The sequence below is a fragment of the Gymnoscopelus braueri genome (genome assembly GCF_963280865.1).
Source record: "Gymnoscopelus braueri genome assembly, chromosome: 1".
Lineage (NCBI taxonomy): Eukaryota > Metazoa > Chordata > Actinopteri > Myctophiformes > Myctophidae > Gymnoscopelus > Gymnoscopelus braueri.
This window is the reverse complement of record NC_137603.1, coordinates 6,999,077-7,011,389: the sequence shown is the minus strand read 5'-3', so window position 1 is coordinate 7,011,389 and position 12,313 is coordinate 6,999,077. Positions and strand designations below refer to the sequence as shown.

General features: G+C 42.5%; 1 protein-coding gene across 1 annotated transcript; it reads left to right on the top strand.

The window, feature by feature from the left end:
* Positions 1-3,253: 3,253 nt before the first annotated feature.
* On the top strand, positions 3,254-4,207 carry LOC308082332 (kelch domain-containing protein 3-like; the record flags this gene model as incomplete). Its single annotated transcript, XM_080424052.1, has 1 exon — positions 3,254-4,207. One exon carries the CDS (start codon positions 3,254-3,256, stop codon positions 4,205-4,207), a length of 954 nt encoding a protein of 317 aa, XP_080280178.1.
* Between the last annotated feature and the right edge of the window lie 8,106 nt (positions 4,208-12,313).

Genomic DNA, 12,313 nt, shown 5'->3' with positions numbered 1-12,313 from the left:
CTTATTTCTGGCTGCGTTTGCCCACTGCCAGCAATTCTCGTTTTTTTTACTGACTTTCAACTGGTCACAGAAAATGTATATTCATTATGATCGCTTGTCTGACCGTTTGTAAACACACAAGGTATCTGTGTGCGACGCCCAGAGAAATAATATTGCAAATATTGTACTTTTACTCAACTACAATTATTTGAGAACTTTAGTTACTAGTTCATTTGTAGATTTTTATTATTATTACGAAACATACATTGACCACTTCAGCCCTATATACATTTCACCATTTGAAAATAGCCGATCTACATGCTTGTAGATCGGCTATTTTCACACGATTTTTATACATTTGAAAACTTGTGAAATGGTTCAATCTGCATAATGAGTACTTTTTACTTTCGGTACTTTAAGTACATTTTGATACCAATACTTTTGTAATTTTGAATGCCAAACTTTTACTTACAGTAGAGTAGCCTACTTCTACATTGCTGTATTGATACTTTTACGTAAATAAAACATTTTTGTACTTTTTCCACCACTGAACCGTACAAACTTAAGGCCCTTACACACCGGGGACGATTTTTTCATGCGAATAATATGTTTTTTTTAAAAACCTTATAAAGTCAATGCAAGCTTCTAAAAAGCAAAGCGAAAAAGCGTATTTTATTTATTCGGAACGAGTCCGAATTTTGCGTATATTCGCATAATCGCCGGAGTGTTAATGACCTTTACCGTCCCTATTCTGGGAACGGTATAGGTTCAGTGAAAATACCTAATCTACTAACTGGTAGATCGTCTATTTTTGGCAAAGAGATGGTGTAGACTACAACAAAAGAGCACATGTAGTATAGATCCATGGGGGACTGTGGTCAGTGAGGTATATGGGTTCAATTGGAAACCGTTGAAGTGAATGTCTCGGAATAACAAAAAATAATTCAATAAATCTGAGGATTTTGGTCCTTTACTAGTGTGTGTTAAAGAGTCAGGCCAACTCTTGTTCATTCATTGAAACCTTGATTTGAGCTTGCAAAGCCTGCTTTGAGATGCTGGTCGAGATTACTAGGCGTTTTAAAAATACGACCAAAAGAACAAGGGCATCATCAATCACACAACAATAGAATTCAATTACAAATAGTTACAGCTTGAAGCACAGCGGATAGGAATCAATGTCCTAGACTCTGCCCGAGATACAAGAACCTTAACCCATTAAGACCTGGAAACGCATCTGTGTCATTTTAAATTTTAACCACTTTAACCACTATTTTATACTTTGGATATTCAAAAATAGCAGATACACAAACTCATAGCGTGGACAGAGTGCCGCGCTATGAGCTTGTAGATCTGCAAAAAAAAACATTTGTGCAAATCTTTTAGAAATCTTTGCTTCTGGGGGGTCCCCGGAACAAAATATTTTACAATTAGAAATACAGAAGTCCTGATGTCACTCGTTCCAACTCATTTTGTGGAAGTAACATTAGCATTTTCTCACCGTCAGTTGATGCTTCATATCCATGAGAGTCAAACCGCTGGGATCATTTGTTTATGTTTGGAACAAAGTTCTTATGTGACGCGATATTAAACACGTCTATGGGAATTCTGAATGAGGGGAAAAACGCGACCCAGGTAGGATGCGTAAATTACGTCAGACTTCGGTGCTCTATGTTCGCTTTAAAATATATATGTCACAGGACGATTGAATAACCAGGACGATTGAAGACAGAGCGCTCGTTTTTAGGCACGGGGCTTCGGGGCGAGGCGGGGCTTTGCTGCGACGCGGACCTGTCTGTTGTTGTTCCCCCCCACGTCGCATGTGTGTGCATGCGTGCGCATGTGTGTGCACAAACGCGCACGCACGCACACACACACACACACACACACACACACACACACACACACACACACACACACACACACACACACACACACACACACACACACACACACACACACACACACACACACACCTCCCTCTAGTCTGGCTTGCATTGCCCTCTAGCGTTGGTTTTACAGAATTGCCTGAAAACAAGCGCTCCTTCTTCAATCGTCCTGGTTATTCAATCGTCCTGTAACATATATTCAAAGATTTGCACAAACTTTCACGATTTTTCAAAAATAGCAGATCTACAAGCTCATAGCACCGCACTCGGTGCCGCGCTATGAGCTTGTATATCTGCTGTTTTTGAACATGACACAGATTGAATGGATTATTATCCATGAGCTCCTTGCATCAGAGCAGAATGAACCTCTACCAGGTTCACTGCAAGGCTCTGGGGACGTGCTGGAAAGTTACTGAGTACATTTACTCAAGTACTGTAATACTGTACAACAATGTTGAGGTAATTTTACGTTCCATTCTTCTTTATACACTACTTTATACTTCTACTCCACAACAACTCAAGTTTAATTATAGTTACTGTACCTCGCAGATTTAGATTATTACAAAACATTATGTTAACCACTTAAGCCTATAGGGTGTCAAGTGGAAAATAGCTTGTAGATCAGCTAAAATTTGCAAAAAAGAAAATAAATAAAGTAAGAAAGTAAAGCCCAAATCAAATATATATATATATTTTTTAATTGATTAATGAGTCATACATATTTTTAAAATCCATTTGGAAGTGATTTTCCCCCCAATGTGGTGGGAGTATAGAAAACCGCAAATGTCTGTCTGTCTGTCTGTCTGTCTGTCTGTCTGTCTGTCTGTCTGTCTGTCTGTCTGTCTGTCTGTCTGTCTGTCTGTCTGTCTGTGTCCCTGGTGTGCCCTTACTGTATATGGAGATCCCTGATGTTATCAGTATATGCCTATATCAGGGGAGGGGGGGGGGTTCTGTAAAGTCCTTGTGCAGCAGTGCTAAACGTCTGTGGAGAATGTGTGGAGAATGTCTGAAGAGTGCAAACAGACTGTGGAAAGTCGGTTGACTAAGTAATGTCTGGAGCGTGTAAAATGACTGTGGAAAGTGGACTGACTAAGTCATCAAATGGCAGGTGTCAACCGACCCAACCCATTGGCTTCGATTGGCTAAGCTTTGTGTGACCTTTGTGTCACTGTCTATATAAGTGGGAGCACGCACATTTCCTTTGCAGAACCAGATCTGATTAATTATATATTTTCTTGAAGTTGTTGCTATCTGATATGTTACGGTGGTCGGTGCGTCTGAGAGGAACACCAAAGAGTAGACTTCATCATGCTGTTGTAGTGAGACAAAAAGTGTACTGCTTTGGATGGGATACGCAGCGCTACATTGAGGTGCACATCTTCAACACAATGTCTTCACGCTGGATGATGTTGCCTCCAGTAACAACTGGAAGAGGAGAACATCCCCCTGAAGTACCCTCAGAGCGCACATGCCACACAGCTGTGCTGATAGAAGATATCGTGTACATCTGGGGTGAGTGGGTTACTCACAAACAGGAGTACTGCAACATGCTTTATGCATTTGATGTTGACACCCACAGATGGTCCAAGCCTGAGGTTTCAGGGACTGTTCCAGAGGCGAGATTCCGGCACTCAGCCTGTGTCTTGGAGAAGGTTATGTATATCTATGGAGGATACAGCCAGATGAATGAATTCTATAATATCATCTACAAGTTGGACACCACCACAATGGTCTGGTCTTTAATGAACACCAGAGGCACTCTGCCACCTGCGTCATTTCGTTTCTCTGCCACCATTATCGGGACAAAGATGTTTGTATTTGGCGGCCAGGGGGCCGCCAAATACAACAGCCTTTACAACAGCATCAGGGTGTTTGACACAGAGACCAACTGCTGGCTGAGAACACCTTCTATACAGCTTCTTCCAGAAGGACGCGAGGATCATTCAGCCTTTACCTACAATGGAGAGCTGTACATATTTGGTGGTGACAACTTAGCTCTGGACCGCACCTTCAATGATCTGTGGAAATTCAACCCAGAGACCTTCTCCTGGAAGAAGGTTGAGCCCAAGGGGAAAGCTCCTTGTTCATGGATGTCTGCAATGTGCTGTTGCATGGTGGGAGATCGTATCATCCTCTTTGGAGGATACAGATGGACATCCGTTCCAGTGGATGTTGAAGACGAAGCCAAGGACAAGATGTCTGATATGCTGTACATCTTAGACTTGAGTCCTAATTTGAAGACTTTATGCAAGTTAACAGTTATTCAGTATGATCTGGAGCAGTCAGAACTCCCACATAATACCAGATGGGAACTGGCAGCCATGACTACCAACGGCAACTGAAGAGACAACATTTAAAAAATCAAGGTTCAAGGTTACCTCAAGGTTACCTCTATTGTCATTCATATACATACATACATTATTTCATTCTCAGAAACTAAGTTGGATAATTCCATCAAAGACTTTGAGATTGAAATAAAGGGCTACAATGTCATCAGAAAAGACATTATTTACGATGTGATCCCAGATATGGATAACAACCCCACTGAATCGGTCTGGGTCAAAATTTTATACCCACATGCAAAACCACTGATAATTGGCGCCATCTACAGACCCCCAGATCAAAATGCTTTTTATGACTTGATTGAGGAGCATGTGGCGGGTTTAGGAAACTCTGAGACGGTACTAATTGGTGACTTTAACACCTGTGTTCTGAAGAAAGACGCAGCTACCTTTAAGTCCCTCAGAAAGTTCTGTGACCTGCACAGCTTTACCCAGCTGATAAAGCATTTTACAAGGGTAGGCATTGCTTCTCAATCAATCATAGACCTAGTGTTGACAACGGACCAATCCAGAATTTCCAAGAGTGGAGTGATTGAGTGTAGTTTAAGTGATCACAATATCATTTTCTGCACTCGGAAGATTCACGGACCTGGAGCTTATTGTCACAGGACAATCAGCTGCAGGTCTATGAAACACTACTCAAGTGATCTTCTAACAACAGCTCTTGGAAAAATGGACTGGTCCCATGTCCTAAATTGCACCTCTGTGGAGGAGTCCTGGCCCTGTTTCAAAAAAGCTTTTTTGTGTGTACTTGATAACATCGCACCCACAAAGGTGGTGAGGGTCAAAGCTAGCACAGAACCTTGGATGAAGGGTGACATTTTGAATGCCATCAAACTCAGGAACAAAAGCTACTCTGAGCTCAGGAAAAACAAAAGTGAGCAGCTACTTGAAAAGTGCAGAAATCTACGAAATGTAGTTACTAAATTGATCAGAAATGCCAAAAAGAATTTCTTAAATGAGAACATAGAGGCAAACAAAAGCCACCCACAAAAACTGTGGGAGGCACTAAAACAATTAGGCTGCAACGGAAAAATTCAGACTAAATCTACAAACATTTGCATTATTTCAAGTGGCTCACTCACTACCGACAAGCAATTGGTAGCGGACTGTTTTAACAGTTTCTTCACCACAGTTGCAACCCAGTTGGTAAGCAAACTCCCTCAGCATTCAGGTCTGTACGGCCCCGACCACATTCAAGCTCAATATGAGAAACTAGGGGCTAAAAAATATTCATTTTTTTTCAAACCTGTATTGACTGAGGATGTGCAAAACAAACTCCTCGCCCTACAGCTAAACAAGGCCACCGGCCTTGACAACATCCCCACCAGATTCCTCAGAGACGCAGCGGTCTCCATTGCTCCCATAGTAGCCCACATTACAAACTTATCCATCAGTCAGTGTCACGTCCCACAAGAATTCAAGTTGGCAAGAGTAATCCCTCTATTTAAAAAAGGAAGCAAACTAGATCCTGGCAACTATAGGCCTGTTTCCATCCTTTGTTCCATCTCAAAGGTTATAGAGCGATCAATCCAAGAACAAATCAACAGCTACCTCAGCGAGCGTAAACTGTTGTTTGAATTCCAATCAGGCTTCAGAACATCCCACTCCACTGACACATGCCTACTATATTTGACCGACTACATCAAACGTGAGGTAGACTCGGGCAAATACTGTGGCATGGTCATGCTGGACCTCCAAAAGGCGTTTGACACTGTAAACCACGCAATTCTACTTCTAAGCTGAGGGCGATTGGTTTTGATTGCACATCACTAAATTGGATGAGATCTTACTTGGAGGGTAGAGAACAAGTGGTTGACATCAACGGAACCATGTCCTCATCCCTCCCGGTGAGCTGCGGGGTTCCTCAAGGCAGCATTCTAGGGCCGTTACTGTTCCTTCTATACATTAACGACATGAATGCTGCCTGTAACTGCAAACTGTTCCTGTTCGCTGATGACTCGGCACTCCTGATCTCGGGTGAGGACAAGTTGCAAGTTGAGGAAGCTCTCAGCTCTGAACTCTCAAAAATCCGTACCTGGCTGACCGATAACAAACTGTCTCTACACCTTGGGAAAACTGAATCCATCCTATTTGGGACCAGACATTCCCTCAGTAAAATGAAGGTAAATGACTTCAAGGTCAAAGTCGATGACACAATCATCACTAGCAAAGAAGAGATTACCTATTTGGGATGTATTCTTGACAAATACCTGACAGGTGAAAGCATGGCAACAAAGGTGGTCAAAGGAGTAAACCAGAGAACCAGATTTATGGGCAGAGTTTCCTCTTTTGTCAACCCTCAGGCCCTCAGGACCCTCTCAGGGGCCCTGATACAGCCCCTTTTTGACTATGCTAGCTCCTCTTGGTACTCCAACACCTCAGTGTCACTGCAGACTAAGCTTCAAACCTCGCAAAACAAACTGATCCGACTACTTCTCGGACTGGGGCCCATGACCCACCTCTCTCCCACTCACTTTGCCAGCCTAGGCTGGCTCAGGGTGGAAGACAGGGTTAAACAACTAAAAATGGGTCTGGTCTTCAAAATTGTAAATGCAGATTTGCCCGATATGCCCCCTATACCCGCATATCTGTATAAATACCTCGAAAAAGTTAGTGACACCCACAGCCACGAAACTAGAGGGAGCGTAAACAACAATCTGGTACCACCCACCCATAAAACAAACATGGGCAAATTCTCCTTCTATAGCACAGCCACTAAGGAATGGAATAGTCTAACCCCATCCCTCAAAAAATGCAGTTCGCTGGGCTCATTCAAAACAGCCCTAAAAACCCATCTTTCTGGAGGCCGAAAGAGGAGCTAGTACCAGTTTCCCTGTAGACAGACGACCCCCCCCCTCCTCTTTTTGTACATATTTATTTATTTCCTCATGCTTTTTTTTGTATATAATCTTTATTTTTCCATGCTTCCCCCCCCCCCTTTTTTTGTACATATATTTTTTAAATGCTTTTTTTGTACATAGTGGTATTTTTTATGTATTATCTGTATTTTCATGTTGATTTTTGAACTGTTTGGTTGCTACTATATATGTCTATGAAATTAACTCAAGGACCCCAACGGAAACAAGTCCGCAAGGACTTTTTTGGCCGGACCTTTTAGACAAAAGCATTATAAATGTAACTGTGTTGTTTTACATTCTTTTGCCTAATAAAAATTTCAATCAATCAATCAAAAAACATACACAGGACAACTTCAAAGCAGAATTAAATGACATTACATCCAGCCCATGAATGTAATTATGAAATACTATAAAAACTATAAAGAACATGTGGTGTAAAATGGCTTTGGGGAAAGAAGCTCTTAGAGAACCTGTCAGTTCTTCATCGTAAAAAAATAAAAACACACAGTTTTTAATTGGTTCCAGGCCAGGACAACAAAAATGTCAAAAGTGTACAACTGAAGAAAACACAACTAAACAATCTAATCATTTAAATGGAGGCAAAGTGTCAACTTCTCCCCATGGCAGCCTACGCTCTTACCGAGCTGTTTCCCCTTATATACTCATACAGACTCCACCCTTCCTTTTATAATCAACCAACCACAGTACAATAGCAAATTACACAAAATAGCTATAGGCACCACTCAATCAGCTCTTCAGGTACAAATCACACAAACTACACAGCTAGGCTTCAACAGGCCGCTCCCTGGCTGCGTGCGTGCGTGCGTGCGTGCGTGTGTGTGTGTGTGTGTTTAAATTAAATATCACACTAGTGCTGTAAGTGTGATGATCCTGACCTTCCCACTGGGAACACTGTAAAATCATGAGTGTTAACGTAACTCACATAGTAACATTGCTGTGTACATTTGGAACCTAATGGACCTGTAAGTGTGCCCTGAGTTAAATGAACACTAAGTGTAATTCACATGCGACTGCCCATGTGCCCTGCCCAACAGCTGCTCATGTCATCTCAAATTGAATTTGCGAGAATAATGGTGCATTGATTTTTGCCTTGTAACAGTTAATCAAACTAAATGATTTAATTGATTATGAAAAGAAGAAAAGTGAGGAAGGCACTTGCACGGAGGGCCCTGAACTACATGGCCAGTGTGTGGAACTTCAACCTCCCCCCGTCATATCAAACTCAGCTTCTTCTATGCAACGGTATAGTCTGTTCTCCTCTATGGCAGTGAATGCCGGACCCTGAAGCCAACCCAGCAGAAGTCTCCAGACGGATGCTACACCAGAATGTTGCGTGCCGTACGTAACATCAGCAAGAGTGAACGTTTTACCAACAAGAATCTGTATGAGGGAATACCAAGGGTGAGCGAGATAATGGCAGCCAGGAGAATGAGACTAGCAGGACAAACACATCAAGAGCCTCAGTCTCACATTCACCCATTTATACTGGGAACTTATCTGTGTAACCACTTTAACCATTGGCTATTAAAAAAAAAAAAATAGCAGATCTACAAGCTCATAGCGCGGCACCGAGTGCTGCGCTATGAGCTTGTAGATCTGTTTTTTTTTTTTTTCGTAAAAATGTGCGTTAAAGCGAACATTTTTAACTAAATTCTTTGCTTCTGGGGGGTCCCTGGAACAACATGTTTTGAGATGGGGGTCTGCGGCCAAATACATAATCATTTTTGGGGGTCCTTGACATGAAAAAGTTTGAGAACCACTGATTATAGCCACATATGTTTTTTTCAAAAAACTGTTAGGATTTAGAAGACATTTGTAGAATCCCCAGAAGCAAAGATTTAAAATCTATGTATTCAAAGATTTGCACAAATGTTCACGATTTTTCAAAAATAGCAGATCTACAAGCTCATAGTGCGGCACAGCCCAAAGTATAAGATAATGGTTAAAGTGGTTCAAATATAAAATGACAGATGCTTTCCCGGTCTTAATGGGTTAACATACGTGAACGTACTCAAGAAAGATGCAGAAGCACAAAGTACCAACGAGCCAGACAGATGTATGGAGAACCGGGATGACTGGAGGTCACGATGGAGGGCTCGTCTGAGGACCACCTAGAGAGAGATATTTGGCCACGGACCCCCAACTGAAAATATTTTGTGCCAGGGATCCCCCATACAAGGTTTGTGTTCCACATTGTTTAAAGGTTTTCAAAGAAAACAGCTACAAGCCTGGATCTACAAGCTCACAACACATCGTGAGCTTGTAGATGCCCGCTTGTAGATCGGCTTGTATTTTCAAATAGCCGACGTAGGGTTAAAGTGGTTTAACTGATTTTGGATGCCATATTAACTCATTTAGCTGGGGACCCTCTGGAATCCCCTCATGAATCCTATGTGGGTCCCCGGACCCCACTTTGAGAGCCGCTGCTTTTAGTGAAATGAGACAGACAGCCAGAGGTGGTTGTTTGCTATGTTCTGCACAGTTAGTTCGCTGTCCATTCTAATGGTGGCGCTATAGGGCAGTGGTTCTCAAAGTGCGGTCTGGGGACCCCCAGGGGTCCTTGGAGGGGTTCCAGGGGGCCCCCGGGCAAAAGGTGTTGCTTTGGCTATACAAAATGTAGCAGATGTACAAGGTTCTGTAAAGTCCTTGTGCAGCATTGCTAAACGTCTGTGGAGAATGTGTGGAGAATATCTGAAGAGTGCAAACTGACAGTGGAAAGTAGGCTGACTAAGTAATCAAATGGCAGGTGTCAACCTGACCCATCAGCATTCTCTGATTGGCCGACCCAACCCATCGGCTTTGATTGGCTAAGCTTTGTGTGACCTTTGTGTCACTGTCTATATAAGTGGGAGTACGCACATTTCCTTTGCAGAACCAGATCTGGTTAGTTAAATCTTTTATTGAAGTTGTTTGTGTCTGACATGTTACGTTGGTCAGTGCGTCTTAGAGGAACACCAAAGAGTAGACTTCATCATGCTCTTGCAGTGGGACACAAAGTGTACTGCTTTGGATGGGATATGTATGGCTACATCGAGGTGCACATCTTCAACACAGTGTCTTCACGCTGGATGACGTTTCCTCCAGTAACAACTGGAAGAGGAGAACGTCCCCCTGAAGTACCCTCCAAGCGCACATGCCACACAGCTGTGCTGATATTGTGTACATCTGGGGTGGGTGGGTTACTCACAAACAGGAGCACTGCAACGTGCTTTATGCATTTGATGTTGACACCCACAGATGGTCCAAGCCTGAGGTTTCAGGGACTGTTCCAGAGGCGAGATTCCGGCACTCAGCCTGTGTCTTGGAGAAGGTTATGTATATCTATGGAGGATACGTCAATATGACTGGTTCTACCCCTGAACAACCTGTTTCTTTTCTTTTAAAATGAATTAAACAAAATCCTGAGTGTTCCTTGATCTTACAGGCATCTAACAGTGGGGTAGGTTGTCTTCCCCCCCACCTGTTGTACAGCCTCGTATGCCAGTCTGCATGCGGAGCTGCTGATGACTGCATGGCGTCCTCCCCTATCTTAAACCTGTTGAATAGCCTCGCATGCGAGTCTGCATGCGGAGCTACTGCTATGCTTTCCTGATGGTGGTTCAGTGGCGTGTTGCTTATGGACCTGCCAGGGAGCACTGATGACGACATGGCCTCAGTTCTTAGTGTGGCTCTCTTAATTTGAGGTAAAGGGCTGTCTATATTTTATTTCTATGATGTCTGTCTTAAATCGTGATGATCAGTGTTTATTAATATTGTGTTTTGTCTTATTAGGAGGAGCTCTGTGCCCCTGCTGTTTTTGTCCTTATTACTTTTGTTATTATTTGATTTAGGTTTATTTTGATTCATTGTGTTTGTGCAAACCAGCAGTTATTATCCGTACTGATAATAAGAAAGGTATATTTGGCTCCGGCCGTACCAGTACTAGGGTGGCTAATAGTTGTGGTCCCGACAGGTGGGTGGTCACTGGTGATAGGCTGTCTTGGAGTTTGTATTAGTTTTAGTGCATGATCTACTGTTTGGCTGCATGCTGATTAGTTTTAAGATTTCAGTGTTGTGTGGTTTTTAACATTTTCTCTTGTGTCTTTCAGTGCGTGTGTGCCTTTTTGTGCGCTTTTGGTGGCGGTGAAACCCCTCTCTCCTCACTCCCTCACTCCCTGCCTCCCTCCTGTGTGCAAGGACACCTATGCCCCTGGCTACTGGTATTCTAGTCTATTGCCCCATTTTAAACCTTTTGATACTGTTTGATTGATTATGAATTACATTTTAATTAGTCTTTGTAATTGATAAATAAATATAACTCTTACATTTCATGAACTTGACCCCTTCCAGTTTGACTCATTATTGATCGTGGCTTATTTTGCCTTTAATTATAAATAAAACAAATATTCTCTTTTCAACTGGAAACGCACGTCTCTGCTCCTCCTTATTATAATAACCTGTGGTCTAGTATTCAAGGTGTATTGTGCATTGTATAATATTCTCTGGGTGAAACTCCCAGAGTGGCGTAGTCTGGTATCCTGTTTCCGGGCCTAAGTGCCCTGGTCACATGGTGGTAATATTGTCTAAGTCTATGAATAAAAAAAATAAGAACAATATTTGTTCAGAATAAGTGGTTGGTTTGAAGTCAACATGGTAGTCTGGGAGTGAAATACACTGTTCCCACTGTTACTACAAAACATCACATTTAAAGCATAATGGAGTTATACACTACTGCTAGATCTCTCTCTCTCTCTCTCTCTCTCTCTCTCTCTCTCTCTCTCTCTCTCTCTCTCTCTCTCTCTCTCTCTCTCTCTCTCTCTCTCTCTCTCTCTCTCTCTTCACAAACATGCACCATCAAATCGTTTTCAATATCTCCTCATACCAGAGAGACCAGCACACACACACACACACACACACACACACACACACACACACACACACACACACACACACACACACACACACACACACACACACACACACACAATTCAATTCAATTCAATTCAAAGGGCTTTATTGGCATGAGAAAACATACGTTTACATTGCCAAAGCAGAACACACACACACCTCTCTTCATGCGGTGCACGTAGACAGAGCTGGCAGCTTGAAGCCCTCCAGCTATAGAAGACACAGAGGTAACACACCGCCACAACAATAACACAACAAACAACAACAACAACAACAACAACAACACATGTGCACATCAGCAGGCTCTTCTATCTGCCTCCCTGCAGAGTGTTACAGT